Below are 26925 nucleotides of genomic sequence, written 5' to 3' on the forward strand. Positions count from 1 at the left end.
AATTGAATTGCAATAAAAAAATCTTAATGTTTGTTTCCCTAGGTGAATTATTATAATGAGATGATGGGTTTGTGGGAGCCGCTGTTGGAGCCGCTGGACGATGAGGGCAAAGATGGATTTAGACCCTGGAAATTAGCTCTTAAGGTTAGGCTTCGTTTCATTTAAAGACCACCTATTACACACATTTTAACAAGATCTCAGGTGTACCCAGAATTTGTCTGTCAATCAGTGGCTGTGGGCGGGCATTATCAATGTGATGTCACATAAACAAGATAATCAAAACTGTATGTCTAATGAGACTGCTTTGGTTTAATTGGGATTAAAAAAGGAGTAAGTGGATTTTTTTCCATTGTGGGTGATCGTGTTTACATATTGCCAACACACATTTATGTCCAAACATTTTGTAAAAGTGTAAGACTTCATGATAAATAATTTCCTACAGTTGTATTCTTATAAAGTTTTTGCATCATACAGATGAAAAAGAAACCAGTGGCGTATTCTGGAGTATCCGATGAGGTGGACGGCGGTGTGCCTGATTATAAAACGGTCATCTGCCTTTCGAGCAAAGACCAGCTCAACATCACGCTCTCCAAGTGTGGTTTGCATATGCTCGGTAATCTGGGAACGGTAAGCGATTGTAGCATGCTTGAAAGATGATTGACAAGTTCTCTCACATGGGATTGATGACGTGTATATTCATTTGCAGGCGTTTGCAGAGGCTGCTAAGCAGACGGCCGAGTGCATTCAGACAGACCAGGCTCCGTTTGTGGTGAAAAATCACTTGGGTTTGGCCGTGTCGGTGCTTTGTAGTGAAGTATTTCGACCTATTGGTAAAGAGTCTGTAAAACGTGTGGTGGAGCTTCAAGATGGAGAGAGTCTAAATATGGACTACACAGCGGAGTCCAGTGACCAGTTCTCTGCCATGACCAGTCTCAGCACCAAAAACTACATACAGCCCAGTAAGACTGCTTATGTTTATATAGAAGCACTGTATACTTTTGTAATAACATTGACAAATGACAAATAAATGTACTTGTGTATTCATTCGTGTATTTAGTGTCATGGCAAGATCAAAATAGTTTAATATTTAAATGTACAAAAAAAATACAGGCATCATTGAATTTTAGTGAAAGTTACATTTGATAGTTGCATAATACAAAATATCTGCAAATGTTTTTTTCAGCTCCTGTTGGCCACACTAACAAAAACATCTTGCCACTAATCAAAACAGGACTGGGTATGTACAGTGTCGTACACAATGATTCGCAAGTCACACGTTTCATTGTGTGCCAGATTTATACCGTCGAGGGCAGCAAATATGTCAAGATCCGCTCTCCCTTTCAGGTGGGTATTTAAAACATGCTAATTATTATTATCTTCTACATTTATTGCAGACAATACCTCTACTTTACACTGCAAAAACATTCTTACTTAGAAATACTATTTATTTCTTGTCTTCAGTACAAATATCTAAAAACTCTTGATGAGCAAAATGACCTAAAATAACATTTAAGTGAATTTGTGCTTAAAAGAGCAAAAAAATCTGCCGATGGGTAAGAAAATTTTTCTTGATTTTTTGCAAGTATTTAAGAAAAAGTAAACTTGTTTTTATTCTTACCCCTTTGGCACATTTTTTTGTTGCTTATTTTAAGCACAAATTCACTTAAATTAACCCTCAAACGGTCCTTGGGGTCTATATGACCCCAAACGACATTTCATTGGTTAAAAAAAGGTTTCCTTCATCTCAGCAATATAAAACTTTGTGACTTTTCCTAAATCATCTATCTTTCCATACACAAAAAACTGAGCTTGATTCAGTTGTTCTAAAGGTATGTACAAAAAAAAGTATTAATGTGTCCCTTGGGGTCAATATGACCCCAATTGAAAGTGAATGGGAAAATGTAAAAAAAAACAACTTTTTTTCCATTTGTCAAAAAATAAATATCAATAAATCCAGCATAAATCTGAAAATTTTGACACAGAAATGAAGGCCTGGTACTTGTACATAAATGCAGTGCAGAAAACACATGCTCACACACACACACACAGACACACACGGATGCACACACACACACACTTACACTCAGTCAAATTTCTGTGGCATTTTGTAAAAACAGACATTTCAAAATGCATCAAAAATTATAAAAAAATTACTATTTGAAATAAACATTAGAAAGGACATTCAAAATAAATATTATCTAAACATAAATTCACAAAATGTTTCACTAAAGTAGTGATGTTGAGCATTTGGCCAGATCCGGTAAAATTATTGGGTCTCTATGGGCATCTGCTGGTCAAAATGATTTAATTCCTAAATAGTAATTATTTTATGTTTTTTTCTAAAAACCGATGGCTGAATTCAACACCTAAAACCTATATCAATATCTAAAAACAATTTAAATCAAATTTAAATAATAATTTATGTGAATTTTCATAAAAAATTGAACTTTTTCAGGCAAGCCAATGGTGTAGTTGAAGAATTTAGTGGTAAACGGGTACAAAAGTACTTCAAATCTCTCAAAACACAGCTTTATTTTATAGATGACAAGTAAACAAAAAATATATATATTATTTGTATTATTGAAAATGTATATTTTTCTTACAATTATGCTTTCAATTTTGGGGTCATATAGACCCCAAGGGCCAGAAGTGTAAACAGAAAACGAGAAGCATTTGAGGGTTCATATTTTTTGTCTAAAAACTAGACTTATTTTCTTGGACCATTTTGCTCAAGAAATGGATCTTGATTTAAGAAGTGTTTTATATTTTTACCAAAAATATGATAAAAATACTAAGAAAGTCATTTTTTGCAGTGTATGAAACCATTAACAAATGTTTGATCAGAGGGCATTACATTGACAATGATATCGTTGTGATTTGGCTCTTGTCACTTCATGACAACTTTGAGGAATGTTTAAAAATTAAGCGGGCCCAATATAATTAGACATTTTTTTAGTTGGGTCAGTAATTTAACCTAAACCAATTTAAAGGGATAGTTTACAGAAAAGAATTGATGAAACACAATTAAAGGTTTACACAAAAAAAGACATTTCTGTCTCTCATTTACTCACCCTCATGTTGTTCCAACCCTGTATAATTGTCTTTCCTCTGCTGCACTCAAATTAAGATATTTTGAATTTTCAACTATTCTCAACTAAACTAAATGAATTTAAATGAACAAAAAAAAATTGTGTGTGAAAACTAAATAAAGTGAAGGTAATGAATGCATTATTTAAGTGTAGCACAGATATGTAAAGGTATCGATTACGGATACATACTGTATTGCCCTCAATGCAAATACAGTATAATTGGCATGCAAATCTATATAATTGTCAGCCTTTAAGGATTAGTTGTTTACAAACTCATGATGTCAATCTCTGATTTTACAGATCGTCAATCATTTCTCCGTACCGTTCCGGGTTTACGAGGGTTCGGTGTGTCTGGGCATGTCTCTGCCTACAGAGGAATTCTGTGTGCCATTGGGTTCCTACAGGTCAGTTGTAGCACACACACAATGTTTTTTTGTGTGTGTGGTTATTGGATGATGCTAGGAGGAAACGGACTTTCTGAAAAAATGTACTGTGACATTTCTTACACAAAACTATGCTATGCACACAATTCATATGAACTACATCAACTTTTGTTGTGCTAAGCATTAAACAAAAAATCTTACGTTGATCTTTATCCAAACATTCGAAGCTTAACCAGATCATGAAATCATGTTCACCTTGCGCTATCTTTGATGTAGCTGTCTTCATTTCTTCAACTGAACACAATGTGTGTTAGTTTTTTTTAGAAATCAGACTGTCACTCAGTGTAAATACAATAAATAAACAAAATAAACTTGTGTTTTTTGTCCTGTTAGAGCTGAGCTGAGCTTGCAGCCCGTACCAGAAGGTGAGGAAGTGTACGATCGCTCGGAGGGCTTCACATACAAGGAGGTGATTCAGAAACCTGGAGAGTGTTTACAGAAAACCTGCCATCATCACGGAGACAGCGCCCTGATGATGAAGGTCAACATGGTTCCTCTTCCAGACACTGTGACATCACACAGCACTGATGAAGAGTTTGACAAGCCCTTCGTTCTGCACCTGTGGCCCACCGTTCTCCTCCGGAACCTTCTGCCGTACCCAATCACGTGCAGGTTAAAGGTGATATCAGCGGTCCATACGATGACTTTTAACTCGTTGAAGTTCAATTTCAAAACATGAATGAAAATCTTTTTTAAACTTTAATTTTTTTGCACATACAGAAGCTTTGAGAATTTAAACGACTATAGATTTTTTTTGTTTAAATGTTGTTTCTTGTGTTCGCAGGTTAATGGAGATTCTCCCCCCGCTGTACTTAAAGAGGGCCACTCCTCTCAAATCCACACGGCTATCATGGATTTTTCCATTCTGGAGCTGAAGCTTCTTGGATATCTGCAGCAGGATTGGGAAGCCCAATACAATATCACCAGCGATCAAGAAGAGATCGGCTTTATCAAATTCCATTCGCTAAGATTGGACGATGAAATCGAGGCGAAAGCAGAGCTAGACATTGCTGTCCACGTTAAGAAGGAGGAGGGTCAAGTGGTCGTGGCCATTCACTCACCGTATTGGATGGTAAATAAGACAGGCAGACTGCTGCAGTATAAGGCGGATGATATTCACCGCAAACATCCGAAGGATAACGACATGCCCCTCCTCTTTTCCTTCAAGCCGCGCAACTTCCTGCAGAACAACAAGGTTTGAACATTGTTGAGAACGTTCCTCTCTTAAATTAATTAAGTTTGTGTTTATTCATCTCTTAGTGCTCTGTCTTTGCAGGTTCGCTTGATGATCTCAGAAAGCGAGCTGTCGGTTGATTTTTCCATTGATACGGTTGGGAGTTACGGGGTTGTGAAATGCAAAGGAAGGCAGAAGGATTACCTGGTGAGAGTTGATCAGAACTGAATACAGATGCAGTATATTATGGCAGGAAACAATTTGGGCTTTCCTTTATTTGTGTCACATCAGAAGAAAACTATGTTTTGATTTGAAATAAATGCGTGACATACTTAGTGATCATCTGGTTTCAGGTTGGGGTGAAGATAGATGCATCCAGCTTCAGTTTGACACGGTTGGTGACATTCCTGCCCTTCTACATGCTGGTGAACAGAACCAAGCACTTGATCTGGGTTTGTGAGGAGGGACAGGAACACTGGACAGAAGCCCGACCTGGACAGGTAAGAAAATAGGAATAATTCATTTAAATCTGAAAATGAATTTACACACCCTCATGTCATTCAAACATGTATAATGTTGATTTACTTTCGAGCACAAAAGCTCAAACATATTAAAGCTCACGTAACACATGCTGTTTCTGCATTTCTGATATTAATCTGGAGTACCCATAGAGTAGTATGACATCCTTTATATCTCCAAAGAGTCTTTAGTTTAATCAGATTTATAAGCTTTACCGAATCTTTCCGATAACGTACGAAAAAATGAAGAAGGAGGAGTTACTACCGCGGGAGGAGCGAGAACGGGTCATACAACACTATACAACACTGTTTTAACTTATGATTCACTACATGTTCGTGTCATTTATATAATATGCATGCGCCTATTTCCAACAAAAGACAGAATTCTTACTTTACCGCGTGCAACTCATCATGACCCGGTTGGGAAAATCCAGTGCATCAAACACACACGCAAAACTCCGCTGCTAATCCGGATAATAAACTATATCCATTGTTTCCATAAGGCTGACTTTCTTCTCCTTACATCCAAAAACACACTTCTTCTTTTGTGCCATTGTTGAGTTTTGAAATAATACAAAGCTGTATCGCGTAATAAGATGTTTGCAAGTTGTAGCGTCTCCCGCTGATTGACGGGTGGGCGGGGATTTCCGGGGTAAGTGACCATATAAAGAAGTGATACGTATAGAAACCCCTGAAACGTAAGTTGGACCTGTAATCGAAAAAAACTTTCTGAAACTTGTAGGAACCCTGGCGAAGTGCATTCGGCACAGAAATACTCTGTAACACGCCCAAATGCTTTTTTGACACTTTGCCTACATTTAGCATGAGGAAACAACTCTATAACTATGTTAATAAGTCAGAATGCTTGAAATACCATTGAACCCCCCCTTTAAAATAGTACAAATATGGTGTTTTAGGTTCTTGGAAGCTGTGTAATAGGTTTGTGTTATGAGTGAACTAAAATTTGTCTTCGATGTGATTACGATCCGATTCGATTAAGTAGTAAAGCGGTTACATTTTTACTTGCAAATGCAACCAAAATATTTAACATGAACATTTAATTAAACTCTTCGAAAATGGCACAATCTCTTTCCCAATTGGAACATTTACAACAACAAACTAACAAAAAATACACTTTTTTAAATAAAGAAAAATGAATATCAAGGGGTTAAATGTCACATAAAATCAAGCTTATGACGGCAAAAGTCAAAGTCTTTCAGTATTTTGTTCCAAAATGTGCAATAGTGACAATCACTGAGGTAGTTTTAGAAAAAATATTAAATTGAAAAATAAAATAATGTAAAAAAATAATGCTGTTAAACTTTAGCATTTGATCTGTCACACAAAATCAGACCTAACAGTCAAAAAAGTACTGCAGTGGTCTCTCTTGAGAGATTTTTCTTTAAAAAAAAATCAGCTGATCAACATGTTCAGGACACTACATGAATGCATGAACAATATACCTGCAGTCTCTTTCATTGTGTTTTCACTGCTACAACCGCTTTGTTGTTGCATCACATTCACTTGCTGACGCTAGCAGATAAAAAAAGAAACAAAAACATGCATTCTGGTGGAAATGTGTAGATGGACGTTATGTCAAGGAATGAGGACGTGGAGAGTGTCAAAATTAAGGTACCTCAAATCGATTTTTTACGTGTGGCATCAATGCATCGGAGTGTAAGAAATAAAATCGATGTATCAATCTATATCGATGTATTGTTGCACCCCTACTTACATCAATGGTTCTCAAACTGGGGGCGGGGTCCCCTTTGGGAGGCGTGAGATGGTGCCATACGTTAATTTATCATAATTCCATAAAATAAAGCAGACGACTTTGGGCCGGATCCGCACTGGTGATCCGGCCTAGAGTTTTCTGCTGTCTGGGAAGCTACTAGCCAACAACACTACATTCTATAATTTAATATGTTCTGTTTTTATTCATTCTAAGTTTGAGATTGTTTTATGTCATAAAATTTCTTTGGGGTGTGCCATGAAAGGAAGCACCCTAAACAGGGGGTGGTGGGGGGTTGGCACGCCAAAAGGTTTGAGAATAATACCTTTACAAAGGTATTTTTATTTATTTTTTTTTTTTTACTTTTTTGAGCCATATAATCCGATGTCACTTTGTTGCTGTATTGAAAAGATTTGGTTCAAAAGTCTACTTTACTTTTTAATTAAACAATAAAACCCCAGGAATATTTGTTAGAAATGAGTAAATAATGAAGTTTTTGCTAAATTATACACTCATAATTGCGGGTTCGCGCTACAGTGTGTAACCTGAAGATTTTCTTCTGTGATTTCCAGGCCGCCGTTCCATTCTGGCCAGAAAGAGACTCGAAGAAACTTCGAGTCAAAGTTGAAGGCTGTCAATCATCTCCACGGGCCTTTGATTTGCACCAACCAGAGAACTGCCTCTTGCTGCACCTGGACAAAACGGTATGTTATTACGTACACAGACTCAGAGAAACACAGACACACAACCCTCATTTTTATTATTATTTTGTTTCTTGTTTTTTAGCTGGGCGGCATCATTGTAGACTTGAACTTGACAGAACATTCTGCTGTCATCCGGTTCTCTGATTATCACGATGGCGCCGCTCCGTTCCTCCTCATCAACCACACAAAAGATGAGACGCTGCAGTTTCACCAAAGGTGAGGGTGACTCTTCCTATGTGCCCATCCTAGGCAAATACCAAACAGTAGGCAGCAAAGGTTCAAAGCATCATCTTTAATTTTCACTGATAATTCAATCCCATAATGCAGTCTGATTATTATAATTTCAGTCTTTATGGCTCATGAAATGTTAAAGTGATCGTTCACCCCAAAATAAATCATTTATTCACCCTCATGTTAGTCTTAACCTGTATGAGTTTCTTTTTTCTGTTGAACACACAAGAAGATATTTTGATCATAGTATTTGTTTTCCTACTATGGAAGTCAATGGATACCGTTTACTGACTACAGAAATTTATTGATATAGGTCTGTCAAAATAAAAAAAAAGATGTAACCCAAATTAACAATAACTCAATATTGATCAGGGGTTGTCCAGCACACAAAGCCAAGGTCCAGTAAAAGTAGCATACTGTACTGTAAAACTGTCCTAAAACTAGGGTGTGTACCACTGGTACTGGTGCCTATATGGCCAGTATCTCCCGAACCGAATCAGAACACTGATGTTGGTGCCTCTTAACAGTGTTGGGGAAAGTTACTTTTAAAAGTAATGCATTACAATATTAAGTTACTCCCAAAAATGTAACTAATTGCGTTACTTAGTTACAACCCCAAAACAGAAAAAGTTGGGACACAGTAGAAATTCTGAGTAAAAAAGGAATGGACTAATTTACAAATCTCATAAACTTATATTTTATTCACAGTAGAATATAGATAACATATCAAATGTTGAAAGTAAGATATTTTGAAATGTCATGCCAAATATTGGCTCATTTTGGATTTCATGAGTTCATTCCAAAAAAAGTTGGGACAGGTAGCAATAAGAGGCCAGAAAATTTAAATGTACATATAAGGAACAGTTGAAAGACCAATTTGCAACTTATTAGGTCAATTGGCAACATGATTGGGTATAAAAAGAGCCTCTCAGAGTGGCAGTGTCTCTCAGAGGTCAAGATGGGCAGAGAATCACCAATTCCCCAAATGCTGCAGCGAAAAATAGTTTTCTGAGTTTCTCAGAGAAAAATTGCAAAGAGATTGAAGTTATCATCATCTACAGTGCATAATATCATCCAAAGATTCAGAGAATCTGGAACAATCTCTGTGCGTAAGGGTCAAGACCGGAAAACCATACTGGATGCCCGTGATCTTCGGGCTCTTAGACGGCACTGCATCACATACAGGAATGCTACTGTAATGGAAATCACAACATGGACTCAGGAATACTTCCAGAAAACATTGTCAGTGAACACAATCCACCGTGTCATTCGCTGTTGCCAGCTAAAACTCTATAGGTCAAAAAAGAAGCCATATCTAAACATGATCCAGAAGCACAGGCGTTTTCCCTGGGCAAGGCTCATTTAAAATGGACTTTGGCAAAGTGGAAAACTGTTCTGTGGTCCAACGAATCAAAATTTGAAGTTCTTTTTGAAAAACTGGGATGCCATTTCATCTGGACTAAAGAGGACAATGACAACCCAAGTTGTTATTAGCGCTCAGTTCAGAAGCCTGCATCTCTGATGGTTTGGGGTTGCATGAGTACGTGTGTCATGGGCAGCTTACACATCTGGAAAGGCACCATCAATGCTGAAAGGTTTATTCAAGTTCTAGATACATATGATCCCATTCAGACGTCGTCTCTTTCAGGGAAGACCTTGCATTTTCCAACATGACAAATGCCAGACCACATACTGCATCAATTACAACATCAAGACTGCGTAGAAGAAGGATCCGGGTACTGAAATGGCCAGCCTGCAGTCCAGATCTGTCACCCACAGAAAAGATTTGGTGCATCATAAAGAGGAAGATGCGACAAAGAAGACCTAAGACAGTTGAGCAACTAGAAGTCTGTATTAGACAAGAATAGGACAACATTCCTATTCCTAAACATTGGTCCTCCTCCAGCTGGTCCTTATATGTACATTTAACTTTTATGGCTTCTTATTGCTACCTGTCCCAACTTTTTTTGGAATGTGTAGCTCTCATCAAATCCTAAATGAGCCAATATTTGGCATGAAATTTCAAAATATCTCACTTACAACATTTGATATGTTATCTATATTCTACTGTGAATAAAATATAAGTTTATGAGATTTGTAAATTAGTCCATTCCTTTTTTACTCACAATTTCTACTGTGTCCCAACTTTTTCTGTTTTGGGGTTGTACTTACTTTTCATGGAAAGTAATGCTAACGTTACTTTTTAGTTAGTTTTGCGTTACTTTTTATTGGCTGAGGCTTGATCTCTTTCAGGCCTCGCAGGTGTTTTTATGACTGAAAAGTTCTCCATTCAGAAATGTCATATTTCATCACAAAGAGATTACTTTTTTTGAAAAAGTAACTCAAATATTAATGTTTATTTTTAAAAAGTAATGCGTTACTTTACTCGTTACTTCAGAAAAGTAATATTATTACGTAATGCACGTTACTTGTAATGCGTTACCCCCAACACTGCTCTTAAATGCCTGAACAGTCAACTTTAATATTTTGCTCTCTGTGGCACAAAAAGCATAATCACACCAGCACCACACATGATCGCTATAAATTATACTGCACTGCAAATCCCTTATAAAAAATTGATGACAAAATATCAAACACAGACAAATTTTGTTGTGTTTTATGCTGTACTTTCATCTACTGTCTTTTTGTTTAACTTTTTTCAAAGTTTCATTTAGACACCGGTACTGTTTTAAAAGTATAGATTTGGCACCGGTATCGGAAAAAACTATACCCATCCCTACCTAAAACACGCTACGATAAGCGCTTCATTTTCTAAAGCCATAAAATATTTTTAAGAAACAGAAACTGAAATCTAGTGTAATTTAGGAAATTGAGGCCTTATGGCCTCTGAACTTTCATTTTTGGGCAAAATATGGCTTTGTAGCTCAGCATTCGAGAACTTTGAAATAAAAAATAAAAAATCAATCCTTCTAAATTAATATAAAGTAAAATCATCTGAAAAAAATCTTTTGGCACATTTGTATATTATTTTATATACTTTATATTTTTTATTCTTTAATTTTCATAATGCTGTTTGCTTTTGTGTATTCACACAGTAAGTAAGGGATAATGTAGGGGCAGCCGGTAGTTATCGGGAAATAAGCCCCGACAGTGTGATCAGGACCCGACGTGAAGCTTATTACACGGCTACTTGTTACATAAGAAAAAAAACGGACATGAATTTGAAACATTTTATTGGCATATTTGTTTTAAATTAACATTTTTATCCTTCCGCGAAACTTTGCACAGATGCATAAAATGATCGTAAAACCTTATTAAGATCCTCTGTCTCCATTTTTTCTCTTTTAGCCAGTCTTTAAGAAGTTTTAATGCCCATTCTGTATTTTTTTGCATGTTGGCTTCGTAGCTGTCATGCTCTATTTTGTCAAGTTCAGTCTCAGTAAGCTGTCTGTGTCTTGTCGTGGTTGTCTCGTGTTTGTCACTAGATGGCTCCAAACAGTAATCTTTATTGATCTTTAATGGCGCGGAGCGATTTTACTCGTACAAGTAGTACCGGCTATGCGTTAGTACTTTGGAGTGGTTATTATTTGAAAAGAACGAACCTGCAAATGTCTCAACTGACCAATCAGAATCAAGCATTCCAGAGAGCCGTGTAATAACCTGTTTTAACTCTCTCTGTTAAAATGTTTTGTGAATGCATTGTGAGTATGATGCACGTGAAAGACCAACCTCTTTCCCTAAACCATGTGACTTGACACTTAAATCTGTCCTTTATCAATGTTTTGTGTCTTTTTTAGTTGCTGTTCTGTGTTACTGTACGTTTCCTTTAGTTGTATTTTTGTTACTTGTCGTTTTATGTCTTCTAGTCGCAGAAAGCCAAAAGGTTCTACTTGGGTTCCAGATGATATACTGGATGTTTCTTTATCAATAGGGGATGAGACTGAGTCCCTCTGGTACACAAATACATACCGACACACTCTCAGACAAGTGTTATCGAATGCGATGCATGAACAAATCTTCTTTCCTCTTGAGCTAACAGTGGTGAAGGACACCGACCGACTCTTATCTTTTTGTCCGAGACACTCCATACATCCAATTCCTGTTTTCGTTTAACTGTGATTTTTCTTACAGAGTGAAATGTTGAAGTCTGAAGTTGACAGTTTCTCTCTCTGTTTCTCTTCGTGGGCTGTGAAAGGATACTTAACAAACTTGCTTAAAGTTGCCGTTTATGTATCTGCTTTCATTTCCACTTCTTAACCAATTAATGCCACTTTTCTTTGTGTCTCAGTGAAACTTTATCTTCTTTGACGAAGAGCATGATTGAATGATTTTCTGTCTGAATCATTTATTCAAGTGGCTTCTTCTGAGGGAAGTGGAGTGATGTTCTGTCTTCACTTTGTTGTCTATTGTTGAACTGCCTGTATGTGATTTTTTTTCTGGGGTATTATCTTCAGGTCAGATCTATGGACCGGTAGTTTCTAAGTAGTTTCTGAATTTTGCATACTACAGTGTTCACTTTTCGAGTGTCTTCCTCCAAACAAACTTTATTATCCAAAATACTCAGGTAATAGTCATGATAAAACTTCATCCACGATTTATTTTTGCAACTGTAGTTGCATTTTTATTCACAGTAGATTTTGCTTAATAAAGTTTGTTGAACTTGGTCGCCGTTTGTAGGATATTATGTAAGGCTGCAATCTCATCTAAACATATATTTACTAATGGTCTCATTCTGGTAGCTCTCAAGCTGAAATCGATGAGCTGGGTCCGGGTCAGGCAGTTTACTACACGTGGGCCGAGCCCACCGGCTCTCGAATCTTAAGATGGAGATGGGGCAAATTTAAAGGAGAACTCAAGAGTGAAGAGGTAAGATTAAAAGTTTACACTGAACACTGTGCGTTTGCACTAGAAGTTAGGACCGATGTAAAAACATTATGCTCTGTAAAATTACATCAATAGGTGGAGAGTAGGTTGTGGTTTGTGGGTGTTCAAAAACATTCGACCACACCCCAAGCGAATCCAGACGAATGCTCCACTTGTAATCGATCACCCAAAATGCATCTTAACTCTTTCACCGCCAGCGGTTTTTTAAAAAGTTGCCAGCCAGCACCAGCGTTTTTCATGATCTTCACAAAAGTTTAATGCCTTCCAGAAAATGTTCTTCTTCAAATATATAAACATACAATATACCAAATGAAAGAACAGACCCTCTGCTTTCAAACAAAAAAAACCTTTTCATCCTACCTTTAGTAGTTCTTTTGTAATCAGCTTTTGAATATGGGTAGGTTTCTGCAAAAACACCACATTTTGAGCGAAAAGCAGAGATAATGACATTTTTGTGACGGGCTTTTCATAGAGATCCCATTCAGAGCGATCTTTAAAACAGACACGGACATGCAGCAGCTTGTCATAGAGCAATACTTCCGGTTTTAAAAAGTTGCGGAATAATAGCGGTATTGCGGAAAGACGGAAATACTCGTCATTGGCGGGGAAGCGTTTTCTCTTAATTGACGAGATATCTCGTCAATGGCGGGGAAAGAATTAAAGGCAGGGTGCACGATTTTTGAGAAATCAGCAATAAGGGGTGTGTCTACTAACCAACATTGTTGCCAGATGTCTCGCCCGCGCTGCTGGCCAATTGAGTGGAACGTTCACATTTGGCGGCCATCTTACCACAGGGTGCTCGCACACTCGTAGCATTGTGTTTTAATGATGCATGTACTTTTAAATGATCATAACTTGCTTAAAGGATTGTTTCATTTTCTTAAAAGAAAAATCCAGATAATTTACTCACCACCATGTCATTCAAAATGTTATTGTCTTTCTTTGTTCAGTCGAGAAGAAATTATGTTTTTTAAGGAAAACATTGCAGGATTTTTCTCATTTTAATGGACTTTAATAGAACCCAACAATTAAAACTTAACTCAACACTTAACAGTTTTTTTCAACAGAGTTTCAAAGGACTATAAATGATCCCAAACGAGGCATAAGGGTCTTATCTAGCAAAACGATTGTCATTTTTGACAAGAAAAATAAAAAATATGCTCTTTTAAACCACAACTTTTCGTCTAGGTCCGGTCCAGCGCAACCTAACGTAAATGCGTAGTGACGTAGGGAGGTCATGTGTCGCATATATAAAACGCACATTTGCGGACCATTTTAAACAATAAACTGACACAAAGACATTAATTAGGATCAGTTGACATACAACAACGTAGGAACGGTCCTCTTTCAACACACTTGTAAACACTCGGGCGGAGTTTCGCGTTCGTCCTCTGTGACCTCTTGACGTCATGACGTATTGCGTGGGGTCACCTGGTGCATCACGACCAGATCTAGACGAGAAGTGCTTTAAAAGTGTATATTTGTTATTTTTCTTGTCAAAAATGACAATTGTTTTGCTAGATAAGACCCTTATGCCTCGTTTGGGATTGTTTATAGTCTTTTGAAACTCCGTTGAAAAAAACTGTTACGTGTTGAGTTAAGTGTTAATTGTTGGTGTCTATTAAAGTCCATTAAAATTTGAAAAATCCTGCAATGTTTCCTCAAAAAACATAATTTCTTCTCGACTGAACAAAGAAAGACATCAACATTTTAGATGACAATTATCTGGATTTTTCTTTTAAGAAAATTGAATATTCCTTTAATTTTCTATCAATGATTTTCAAACGTTTTGGTTTGTGATAAACATCAAAGATGTACCTATGACACTGCATACTTAAAAAAAAAAAAAGAATTTTCATGAAACATGTTAAAACATCCAGAAATATAGCCACGTTAATAACGTTTGTAAGAAACCAAACCGTTTGAAAATTGGTAGAAAATTGAGCAAGTTATGGTCATTTAAAAGTACATGCATCATTAAAACACAATGCTAGGAGTGAGCGAGCGCCTGTGGTAAGATGGCCGCCAGGTGATGACGTTAGAGACTCCACCGTGACACATACATATCTATGGATGGGGTTGTGTATATGTGAGGCGGGTCTATCAAAAGAAGGTCCAGATTCTATTGAGATAGGGGCGAGTTTGTTTAAGTGATTTCAAATATCAACATTGGCTTCAGAGATCATGCACCCCCCCTTTAATACCAGATGTAAACAGCCTTTAAGTAATGGTTGAGCAATATGTCCAGGTCCTTTTTACTTCTAAATGTTTTCTGACGTCTCTGCTATGATATTGCACAAAGGAAAAATTCAACTCTTTAAAACTGTGAACCTGAATGCTCATCTGTTGTTATTTGTTTTTTTTTATAGGATCAGTTGTTGGACATGAACAAGGAGGGAAAACTGTTTGTTATCTCATTTTACGAAGGCCTCCAACGCGTGGCGCTTTTTACCACAGACCGTCGCGTTTATAAGCTGATTTGCGATAGTGAAAAAATGGAGGTGGCTCAACAGGAAATCAGCATTTTGTTACAGAACATAGGCGTTTCATTGGTCAACAACACCAACAGCCAGGAAGTGGCCTATATCGGCATCACCAGGTATAGCTAGGGGTCTCACAAAAATGTTTTATGTTGCACTTTATCAACTTCACTGATATTTACTTTGTACATTTTTGTGTGTTGGTCAGTTCTGATGTGGTTTGGGAGACTAAACTCAAGAAACGCAGCCGATGGAAATGTATGAGCGTTAAAGAGGCTGGACTGTTGGAGCAGCACTACCAGACGTATATGGAGAATGGCCCGGTGGACAGCTCTCTCATCAACCTAGAGAACGACTACCAGGTCAGTTTTCATACTTTCTTAAAATATTGTGGCCTAGTTCCCTGTTAAAATAGCTTGATACTAAAAACTGTTTACATTTATATTTGGGTAGTTATACAGTACGTTAATTTCCTCATGGTTGTGACATCAACACTGTAATGATTTCTGAGTGACACAAATTGAGGATGTAGATGCTACACATTGCAGATTTAATATCATTCAAATATATACTGTAAGTAAGAAAGTCAATCTAAAAAGGTGGTTTCGTTTTATTTCTCTTTGGATGTGTGTTCATCAGGTGTTGTTTTCTGCTAATGGTGTGGACATGAGAGTAATGGAGCCCTTCGATGCTCCTCTCAGGAGAAACTTCCTCCCAGCACTGAAGGTTGAGTACAGCGTCTCGGCCCGCCAGAAAACCTACAGGGTCCAGATCAACAGAATTCAGGTCTGTTTAAAACTTTATGAAGCACATCATCACATAAGTAAAACTTACAAAAAGCCAAAACTGCTCTAGTCCACCTCACAAACGCTTTAAAAACTGCAACTTAAACCGGACCCAGCAGTTATTTGTCTAAAACTGCCGAAAGTAGCATCTTTTTACATATGGTCTCTATGGTCCGAGGTGGTGTTGAAAGAGTGGAGATGGGGACTAATTAACATATTTATATCTATGGTCCGAACTGTGCTGTAAAATAGAGGGGTGGACTAATTTGCATATTCATAGATCCACGAATCTCAAGGAAAAGGTGTAAAGTTACAATCAAGCTGTTCAATGTTTAAGTGATATAATTGGTCCCTAGTGCTTGTATCAACCTAGAAACTGTGTAAAAGATCAACCCAGTAACTTAGTTAACCATTCTCTGCAAGCTTGTGAAAAAAATAGGTCATTGAAATTTGTCTCCCCTTGTGATGTCAGAAAGGGGTTAATACCGCCCCTTAATCTGCACTATCCAACCACAGCACTGCCATTTAGTGCAGAGATCATCTCATTTGCATTTTAAAGGACACACCACAAAAATGGCACATTTTTGCTCACACCTACAAAGTGGCAATTTTAACATGATATTTAAGCAGTGTCGCTCGAGTAGGAGTGTGGTGTGGCTCTGTATCATCACGGCTGTGATTAGGCCAGAGGCACGAGGCCGCAGGCCGAGTGCCGGAGGCGGTCGCAGCCGTGATGATGTGGAGCTGTGTCGCACGACTCCGAGAGCGATATTGCTTTTATACAACAGTTCGACGGCACACGTTTGAAAAACGAAAACTAGAAAACAACAACGGAGTTATTTTAAAAGCCTCTTTGTTTGAGAACTAGTTCTTCCGCCACGGATTTGAGGGCGGCCAGAATGACAGGTAAAACTTTCGGCTGCTTTGAAGCTCATAACAACTCAATGGACGGAAAAGCCGTTTCTTTATATTACCGTTTCTTGGTCACAAAGTGTATTTTTAAGATTAGTTCAGTCGAGAATGTATCTGTATTATATTTAAATCTGCAGTCGATTAGTAAATATAGCGCCTGTTTGAACGTTTGCTTAATGAGATTCGGTACAAATGAGAACCAAAGCATGAGCGGACATCAGTGTTCACTCGCCCCGCTGACCACCGCCCTCTCTGGGCTACATCTCTGACAGGGATACCCTGGCTCTCATGTTGGCCTTGTTTGTTTATGATGATCGTCAAAATGAGATCAAATCAGCAGTATTTGGTGTCATGATCAAACTTGTACTTGTTTTTTTATTCATATTTAGTGTCTTTTGTGTTGTTATTGTTTTGGCGCGAGGTAAAAGTTAATAAAACTATACTTGTGAAACGTTACTATTGCTTTCTCATTTATTCTTAACGCGATACGAGCACTCGATTATTATTATTAAACTTTGTTCTTGTCAGTACTATACAAAACGGTTTTTTATAAGTGTCAGAGAGATGTTTTTGCATACTGCTTATAAATATATCAGTGGCGATATCTCATAACATGTTTTAATAGTCACGTCACGATAAAGTAAATGATCAATGTCCACATTTAAAGCTGCGGTGCTTACCTGCAGTTCCACGGTGTTTTCGCGTTCTGATAAGAGATATATAGCTCCAGAAAAAGTGTGTTTATATTCCTCTTTCCAAGTGTTAATCGTCCACACGATGTGACAAGACATTTCTCCCATTAACTTTAACGTAACATCCAAGAGCGCTGATCTTTGACGGAATAATACTTCTGATTGGGGATTCACAGACTGATTTATGAGCTAGTAAACTAATGAGACACACGGAGAGTGATTCACACAGCGCGTCTGTGTTTTTTCATTCAGAGATGAGCCTGCTTAGGACCTCCATTCACTAGGTGGCGGAATAATACGAAAGGTGAAGCGGTTACAGTGCCGTTATCAGTACAATATCGTATAGCTCTTAGCCAATCAGATTCGAGAACCAGAAAGAACTGTTGTATAAAATAAATTATCTATGGGAGCTAAAATTTCTCTGGGGACACCAAAGATTTATTTGACATCTTAAAAAAGTCTTGTTAAATGTCCCCTTTAAAGCATGAAGAAATTACTGCCACAGGAAAAACTTTACATGTGCCATTATGATGCTCGAAGATGCGTTTTAAATGATAAAATGATTGACTGCAGGGGGACTTTCATGCTACTTGACCTTAAAAACCAGCAAATACCAACACAATAGCTAATGCAGGTTCAAGCTGTTTTGTTTTCAGAAATCTCGAGAATATTAAGCCATTGTATAAAAACTGTTTTGTATTACACTGCACAACATTTGTAGGCTATCAAATGCTTCTGTTCACTGTACAGATCCAGAATCAGTTGCCTGGAGCCATCTTCCCATTTGTGTTCTACCCTATTAAACCACCCAAGTCGGTCAGCATGGACTCAGGTCAGTTGATGTTGTTGCTACTTGACTTTAAAGAATATTTTTTCACATTTTCCGCTTAATTCTGCTTAAGGATTAGTTTACCCAAAAAATGAAAGGCCTTCTTACTGTTCGCTCAACCTCATACCATCCTGGATGTATATGACTTCTTGTTAAGCTCAAGAGTGGAAGATGTGTAAGTTATGTTACGTTGTGGTGAACTTTTGTGTGAATTTTTGGGCGAACTATTAGTTGCCAAATAGCACTGTCCTCAGAGACTATATACTGTATATTATTCTAGAATGGACCTCTGTCATTTAAAATTGCTAGTCATGTTTATAATAATTTTTTGTGTTTATTGTTGATGAAAGAGCCTAAACCACTTGCTGATGTCAGCATCATCACCAGAGCGGCCGGGCACTCGGACATTCTGCGAATCAAGTGCGTCCCTAATCTTTATTTCCACTTACTATCTTTTAAGCTGTGCCCTCACAACATGTTTTTTTTTTTTTGCGAAAACTCATATTGAGGCCAGATTGATACCTGTTTGGTTGGCAAAGCTCGCTTAAGCAGATTCAATTTAAGCAGTTCAACTCATCCGTTTAAATAATATTTAATTAAAACCTTAAAGTTCTGCATAATTAAGGGCGTGGCCACTTAAGTGACTGGGTAAGTACTGTTGCTATATTTGCAACGCCTCCCAAGTCTTTTGCAAAACAAGACCTGTCAATTCTGCTCATGCCCAAACTCCGTTTCCCAGAGGATTTCAATAGACAATTGGCTCTTTTTACTGGGAGGCGGGACTAAAGTGATCGTTGTGATCTTGCCCATTCATATCAATACCTTGTTAAAGGATTACTCCACTTTCATAAAAGAAATCCCGATAATGTACTCACCTGACATGTCATGTCCAGTGTTGGGCAAGTTACTTCCAAAGTGTAATACATTATATATTACAAATTACTGTCATTTGAAAGTAATTAGTTACATTACAATATTACTGTCTCTGAACTGTAATGAGTTACACTACTTTTGCATTACTTTTGAGTTACTTTCATCAAAAGAACAGAAGTATGACTAGGCATTATAAAATGTTAAAATGTAGTTTGTTGCTGCTTATAAATCTAGAAGTTATGTGTTGGCCCTCGAGCTTTGAATAGGCAAAGTGAAGACTTATGGCAAAATACAGTAACAATTACTGTCATAATCATAAACATAGACAAATGATCTGGTAAAAGTCTGGTAAATTATGGTACACATACCAAACACAATAGAGCCCACTATAATGCAACCTATAGCCTAATAACATGGTAAGACACGCAACCTCTTTTCATTTCTATTTTTTTGATCACTTTTAATTCAGATTCACAGCACAAACCTGGCATGCACTGGATTGACACAACTTATCAAAAAGTCCTATTGGAGGATTAAGCCTCAAGGAATACAGCTCATTTCAGTCCAATAGGATTACATGTAGGCTAACATATCATTGCTTAATAAAACACAGACAAACAGAGGAGCACTGCCTTTTGCCAAACAATAAATATAGGCTCCCATACAAAGGCTGGTAAAAACTTTAAACAGTGATGTTTAAATGTACTATTTAGATTACCATGTTTAAGTCTTCACTAATGTTATGTTGTAGTTTAGGTTGCTGTTTGTAATAAAACTGTAGATAGCATAGGAATAGCCTAGCACTGTAATCATAGCAAAGCTTACCTTGTCATTGCTGGTGTGATATGGATTTTACTGGCAACATGTTAAAATCTCTTTACTTCTGACGTTCAAGCAGCACAGGAGACCGATAGAAACTTTCTGTTGCTTTTACTTAGTGCTCTTATTCGCAAAATTATGCGTGTGCGGCGCTACCGGACCTGATTGCGACCACTTTAGTCAATGCTTATAATACAGCCGCGGACTTCCCAGATTCGGCTCTTTAAGAAACATCTCTATATTTGACACGCACCGCGTCCAAATCGCATTTCAAATACAAAGTAAAAGAACTTGTTGCATACAGCACGTGGAAATAGACATACGCTGCGTCCCAAACCGCCTACTTCCATACTATATAGTAGGCAAAGAGTACGAGAAGTAGTGCTTTTCGCCCACTATATAGTATAGAAGTATGCGGTTTGGGACGCAGCCATTTACACGCAGCTTTTTCATGTGTGGATGCTGGTCACGCGCATTGGTCAAAAATAAAAATTTAAAATAACACGGTCTAATTTTGAAATGCATTGTTGTAACGCGCTCGTTACTAAGACTGTAACGAGTAAAATATTACCAAAATTTTACGAGTAATGCATTATATTACTGCGTTACAGCAAAAAATAATATATTACTGTAATATATTATATTTTGTAATGCGTTACTCCCAACACTGGTCATGTCATCCAAAATGTTTTTGTCTTTCTTTGTTCACTCAAGAAGATTTTTTTTTTAAGGAAAACATTCCAGGATTTTTTTTAGTTTTCAGTTTACAGTTTCTGTAATCATGTCCAAAGGTCATGCATGACATATGTGAAACAATTGCTCCAGAAAGAGGACCGTTCAGATGTTGTTGTTGTATGTGGAATGATACTAATTAATGTCTTTGTGTCAGTTTATTGTTTGAAATGTTCTGCAAATGTGCGTTTTACATACGTAACGTGTGACCTTTCGACTTCCTTACGCAAATATGTAAGGTTGCACTGGTGCGTCACACAGCTATTGCAAGACTTGAAGTTGTGGTTTAAAAGTGCTTATTTTTTTATTTTTCGTGTTGAAAATGACTATCGTTTCGCTAGATAAGACCCTTACGCCTCCGTTGGTATCAGTTGGAGCCTTTTAAAGCTGCATTGAAACTGTAAATTGTTAAGGTCCACTAAAGTCCACTATATAGAGACAAATCCTGGAATGTTTTCCTCAAAAAACTTAATTTCTTCTCAACTAAACAAATAAAGACATAAACAACTTGGATGACATGGGGGTGAGTAAATTATCAGAAATGTATTTGTATAAAAGTTTAATATTTCTTGAATATTAGGGACTTTAAGCAACAGCTGCGAATGGGATGGCTACAGCAACAGGAAGTGAGTGGTAACTGCAATAGCCAGAAACGCAAAAATCACTTAGCAATCATAAACGAGAAAGCATAGCGTGGCATTAATTAGGGTACATAAAATTAGTATTTAAAAAAGTAAGAGAAGCTTTGCTTTTGACATTAAATATTAATATACTGTCAAAGGAAGACTTTCTATTAGGGCTGGGCCGATACCACTTTTTCATGTCGGATACCGATGTCGATATCACAACCTTGAGTATCTGTCGATACTGACCTTGATCCAATATCATCTCTATCGCCTTTTTAATTAATTTGTTAGCCATAAAAATGTAAAGTAAATGTGTGAAGTAAACCATAACTTAATGCATGTTCTGATTGAGTTCAGCTGAAGGCGTGAGGCTCTTGCTGTTTTTTGTTTCCCATGTAAAGAGCAGCTTGCATGTTGTCTCCTGCATCTGCCATGCTATCTTTTGACTGGCTGTAGCAAGCTAAGTTAGAGGAGGTTGACTCGCAGCACTCAAAACTTGTTTTTTCCGCTTGGCAAGTCGGCCGGACGTGACATGGGGGCGTGGCAGCAACGACAATTCAATTTTTTTATTTTATTTTGATCACCCTTAAGAATATCGGTTCAGCCCATCCCTACTTTCTAATATTGTATTGATGCCAATAAATCTAAAAACTTTGATCTACCATGTAAACAATACTTATATAAAAAAAAAACTTTTAGTTACCCAATCTGTAACGACTACAACAAACCAGCTGTTCTCCGGTTGTAGACTGTTACCTTACAATTGTTACGCAATCCAATGCCAGAATGCATTCATCTGTTGCGAAAAAAGTCCCTAATAAAAAAATAAAAAAATATTTACAGTCGAGCTAGGTGGGCGTAGTTTCAGCAACCAGGCACCTCAGCTCCACCCATGTTCCGCCTCTTTGCCCATTTTCGGTTATCTGTGAGTGACACGCTACCAAGATGGAGAAAGCAGGCTCAGCCAACTTTGAACTTTGAAAATGCTCTTCACAAACCTACAGATGACGTCACGTACACTAGTCAACATTTGAAGTGGATAAAAAAGTCCAGCCAAGTTGTCCTAAGAAAGTATAGCATGATTTACACATATTCCTGTATAACATTTTATAATAGCAATTATACCACGGGTCTGTTGAATGCTGCATTCTGATTGGCTGAGAAATGTTCTATGGGTGTTGATTATTTTTCTGTAAACCGCACACCTAACTTGTCAAATGTCTTAAAAATAGGCACCAGAGCAATATTTGTGGTAACCGTGGTATAAGCGGAATAATTGACTCCGTTCCTTTGAATTGTTTGAAAATAATGCACACCTGCGGTGTAACGGCACGACGCAAAGCGGCATTACCACCTTGGTGTGCATTATTTTCTTATAATTCAATGGCCCGGAGTCAATTATTCCTTACTAAGGTACTTGAGAGGCTAGTGCTGTATTGTGAATAAGCTAAGGAGGTTGCATTGACTCCACTTTGTATCGTGCCTAACAACAACACCCTTTAGCACAGCGTTATTGCTAACTTGTAAATGAATTGGATTGACGGTTGTGTAGTTAGGGCACAGCTTTACTCTCACATTTATTTATCTCCTCAGCTTGAATCTTGCGGCATTATGATACATTTATTGGTCCTATAGGTATTTTAAGGTGTTGATTCAGGAGATGGACCTGCGGATGGACCTTGGGTTCCTGTATGCCATATTAGAGCTCTTCACTGCCGAGCACGCGAGTGCCGTCACGTCTGAACAAGAGGTATTACACAAGCACCGATCCAAACTCTTTAAAATTCTCATACTATATGTACTGGGAAAACTTCATTCATGTCTGTTTTAAAACATGCTATTGATATTTTGTCAGATGCAATGACATTGCTAAAGTCCCCAAATATGTTTTTAGGCTACTATTTGTTAAATGTCTGTTTGTTGTGTTATAGGTCGAGTTGTTCGAGAAGGATATTGAGTATTTGAAGACTGAGTTGAATCACGTTTCAGCGACCGACACGTCCGCCATTAGCCTGTATGAGTACTTTCACATCTCTCCCATAAAGGTGAGTCAAAGTTTAGATTCACCACAAAAACAAAAATGTATGTTACTTATGTGAAAAGGTCTTTAACTGCTGGAAAACATGTTTTTGATGACCTGATGTGTGTTTTGTGTGACAGCTTCATTTGAGTTTCTCTCTGAGCTCCGGTGGTGAAGATGGGAATAAGAAAGAGAGAGAGACTGAGATCATTCCTGTTCAATCTCTCAACCTTCTGCTGAAGAGTATCGGAGCCACGCTCACTGACGCTCAGGACGTCCTATTCAAGTATGAACACTTTTTATGCAACTATATTTACATTTCTATCCCCTCACAGCTGTTTTACACGAACTTCGTGTGCAGTAATTATGCGGAAGGGATCCGTCACGCATCCGTTGTGCTTTCACACATACTCGGATTCAAAAACCTCCCCCGTATATGATACAACATACTTGATTATAGATACTTGATTATCATTTGTATTACGATCGTTTAACTGCAAATACCAAGTTATGGTTATTGTGGTGAGACTGTGAAGTGCCGCATGGATGACATATTTTTGTACGCAAAAGCAGTAAGTGAGTTATCATTTGAGCACTTCCGGATGTCCCAAGGTCAATAGGTTTGCCTTAGATAAAATCTTGGGTTAACATAACATGATCTTTATATTTCTAACGCAGTGCTTTACCAGTTGAGCTACAGGAATACGGTACAACACCACAGTATATTCCTACAAATATTTCCACTTTAACCTAAACACCAAACTGGATAAATCAGTGATTGTATCTGGATAGACTGTGTCTGTCATGTGAACTGTGTTTATTCCTCATCGTGTAGGTCAGAGAGTGTTTCTGTTGTTGTCGTCTCATCACACATCTTTCGAGTCTCCAGCTGCGCCCGTGTTAGCCTCAAGTTCCTCATTCCAGCCTGAGGCAAAACCTCAGATCGCACCTTGGGTATTTCTGGATTTCACATGTGGTTAGATCTGGGTCAGATACACGGTTTACTTCAACATTTCTGCTTTCACACTGACCTCTAGTGGAAAAAGTTGCATTATCAAGGTGTGAAGATCCTCAACAGAAGATGCATGTGGAATCTATCAAGGTTTTCCTGTAGCTCAGTTGGTTGTGCATTGCATTAGCAGCAAAAAAGTGAAGGGTTTGATTCTTTGGAAACATACACATGCAATGTTAGTCGCTTTGGATAAAAGCATCTGCCAGATCCATAAATCTAAAGGTAAATCTAGTGCATTTTCTGCATGGATTGTGGGTGAAAATTTGCTGAATTTAAATTAACATTTGAAGTCAAGTGAAAGAGATGTAACGGGGAGCAATGGGCACCTCAGTGGGTTCTTTTGTGTTACATGCCTGACTCTGTAAGCATAAAGTGTCTTATTTGAAGTTTTTATTATGGTTCGGGAGTAATGTTTCATTGTAAATCTTTTGTTTCCTCAGGTTGGAATTCTTCGAGTTGAGGTATCAGTTTCGTACCACCCAGCAGTTACAGTGGGAAGTGATCCGGCATTACTCTAAACAGGTGACCTTTCACCTTTTGACCTTTACATGTTGTTTTTACACATGTAATATTAGCCTTTTTAAATGAGCGTCTGGGCTTGTGTGTCATTTGTTTCAGGCAATCAAGCAGATGTACGTTCTGGTTTTGGGTTTGGATGTGCTTGGTAATCCGTACGGACTGATCCGTGGTCTGTCTGAAGGAGTTGAGGCCTTCTTTTATGAGCCCTACCAGGTAAAACTTGACACAAAGAGCATTATAACTGTGTGTTTACAACGGGCGCGAATAAAGTGAATAAATCACACCGTTTGCACGTAGTTGGACGCTTGAACATTTTGAGTTAAAGAGCACCTATTTTGTTGCTTAAAAACAACGTTATTTTGTGTATTTGGTATAATGTGTTCGCATGGTTTATGGTTAAAATCACATTATTTTCCACATACCGTACATTTGTGTAGCTCCAAATTTCACTCTCTTCCAGAAAAGCACGGATTTGAAAAGCTTTGTGTCCCTGATTGGCCAGCTAATCTGTACGTTGTGATTGGTCTGAATTAGGGAGGCACCGATATGGAAATTTTGGCCGATACCGATAACTCTTTATATTTGGGGGCCGATAACCAATATATATAGGCCGATAAATATTCATATTAATTTCACAATGAAAAATCTCCAAGACCACGGACATCTTGTCTTTGCGCTAGACTAGCATACTCTTCTTAATCCCGCAACATGTGTCATCTTCGTGCTATGTCATAGAAAGCACCAATCAAAACTCCACATGGCCAGCAATGAGCAAGTGAAGTGGTTCAACAAACCAAAATAATCCATCATTTATCGACTTTCATTTATCTTCCTAATTTTGCTATCAGACCGATAATATTACAAATAAGCAGTTATCGGCCGATAACGATATGTCGGCCGATATATCGTGCATTCTTAGTCTGAATATCTCTGACGTCGGCCGGAAATGTGACGCCCCTTACCATGTTTGAAAGATTCAGTCACAATGCAATGCTAACAGAAGCGGGAGGAATTATGATAATGTCGTCTTGTCTACATCACCAATCACAGGAAGTAAACTGTTGCCTACAATCCGTGTGTTTGTTGTAGTCCAAGAAAAGAGATTTACGTTGTAGACGATAACTCACATCATTGTTTACTTTGGGGTTTGCACCTTTTGCATATCGTTAGCATGTACTAATACACTTACACACCAAAGGAAATGTAAAATCGTGAATCAGACAATAGGTGCTCTTTAATGCGCCATTCGCACGTGAAATTTGCCTCATTCGCGGGTGAAATTCAGACGTGAATACAATTAATTTGACGGCTTTAGCTAGCTCGTAGTCTAATATGTGTATATATATTGCTTGAATTTTTTATTCCTGTTTCTATAAAAGTACGAAGATGTGTCATACAGCTGAGTGTCCACAAACAGCGACGATGATTTTGTCCTGTATTGTTGTTTTGTGTTTCTGTTTCAGCTCGCTACGTCGTAATCGCGTCACTATGTGAATAATATGTTTAGATTTTTGAACTTGCACGAATTACGCATCAAACGCCTGAAACGCTCAATTCGCGCCGTGTCATTCGCGCCACAGGATGTCTATCGCATCTTTGCATTGACTTTACATGTCACTCACTTGTGGTTAATGCTTTAATTTGCGTCTGGTGTGAACACACCATAAGACACTTAACATAAGTAATTTTATTCATGTCTAAATGGCCAAAAAGACAAAACACTACACGTGTCTCTGTTCCTCAGGGAGCCATACAGGGCCCAGAGGAGTTTATGGAAGGAATGGCACTCGGTGTGAAAGCTCTGGTTGGAGGGGCTGTGGGTAAGAGCTCTCTCTCTCTCTCTCCAGTCACTTTCTGTCTGTTTGCTTTACAACATAGCATGTTCTTGCC

At 37.9% G+C, this 26925-nt stretch overlaps 1 protein-coding gene across 6 annotated transcripts in view; it reads left to right on the forward strand.

The window, feature by feature from the left end:
• Positions 1 to 26925, forward strand: part of vps13a (vacuolar protein sorting 13 homolog A) — a 60940-nt gene that overhangs the window by 25951 nt on the left and 8064 nt on the right. For 4 of the 6 annotated variants that reach the window (XM_073867568.1, XM_073867572.1, XM_073867569.1 and 1 more), the window contains exons 41-64: positions 43 to 144; positions 475 to 627; positions 707 to 959; positions 1184 to 1344; positions 3390 to 3493; positions 3866 to 4151; positions 4317 to 4727; positions 4809 to 4913; positions 5060 to 5206; positions 7529 to 7660; positions 7743 to 7876; positions 11719 to 11805; positions 12592 to 12718; positions 15106 to 15335; positions 15425 to 15578; positions 15856 to 16002; positions 18356 to 18437; positions 18785 to 18854; positions 23120 to 23234; positions 23416 to 23529; positions 23645 to 23790; positions 24957 to 25038; positions 25135 to 25248; positions 26780 to 26855. In XM_073867568.1, coding sequence (XP_073723669.1) covers positions 43 to 144; positions 475 to 627; positions 707 to 959; positions 1184 to 1344; positions 3390 to 3493; positions 3866 to 4151; positions 4317 to 4727; positions 4809 to 4913; positions 5060 to 5206; positions 7529 to 7660; positions 7743 to 7876; positions 11719 to 11805; positions 12592 to 12718; positions 15106 to 15335; positions 15425 to 15578; positions 15856 to 16002; positions 18356 to 18437; positions 18785 to 18854; positions 23120 to 23234; positions 23416 to 23529; positions 23645 to 23790; positions 24957 to 25038; positions 25135 to 25248; positions 26780 to 26855 — 3532 coding nt within the window. The remainder of the gene's footprint in view (positions 1 to 42; positions 145 to 474; positions 628 to 706; positions 960 to 1183; positions 1345 to 3389; positions 3494 to 3865; positions 4152 to 4316; positions 4728 to 4808; positions 4914 to 5059; positions 5207 to 7528; positions 7661 to 7742; positions 7877 to 11718; positions 11806 to 12591; positions 12719 to 15105; positions 15336 to 15424; positions 15579 to 15855; positions 16003 to 18355; positions 18438 to 18784; positions 18855 to 23119; positions 23235 to 23415; positions 23530 to 23644; positions 23791 to 24956; positions 25039 to 25134; positions 25249 to 26779; positions 26856 to 26925) is intronic. The other 2 variants (XM_073867573.1, XM_073867571.1) reach the window with 1 other exon arrangement.

This window comes from Misgurnus anguillicaudatus, chromosome 5 (assembly GCF_027580225.2).
Source record: "Misgurnus anguillicaudatus chromosome 5, ASM2758022v2, whole genome shotgun sequence".
In the NCBI taxonomy this organism is placed as follows: Eukaryota; Metazoa; Chordata; class Actinopteri; order Cypriniformes; family Cobitidae; genus Misgurnus; species Misgurnus anguillicaudatus.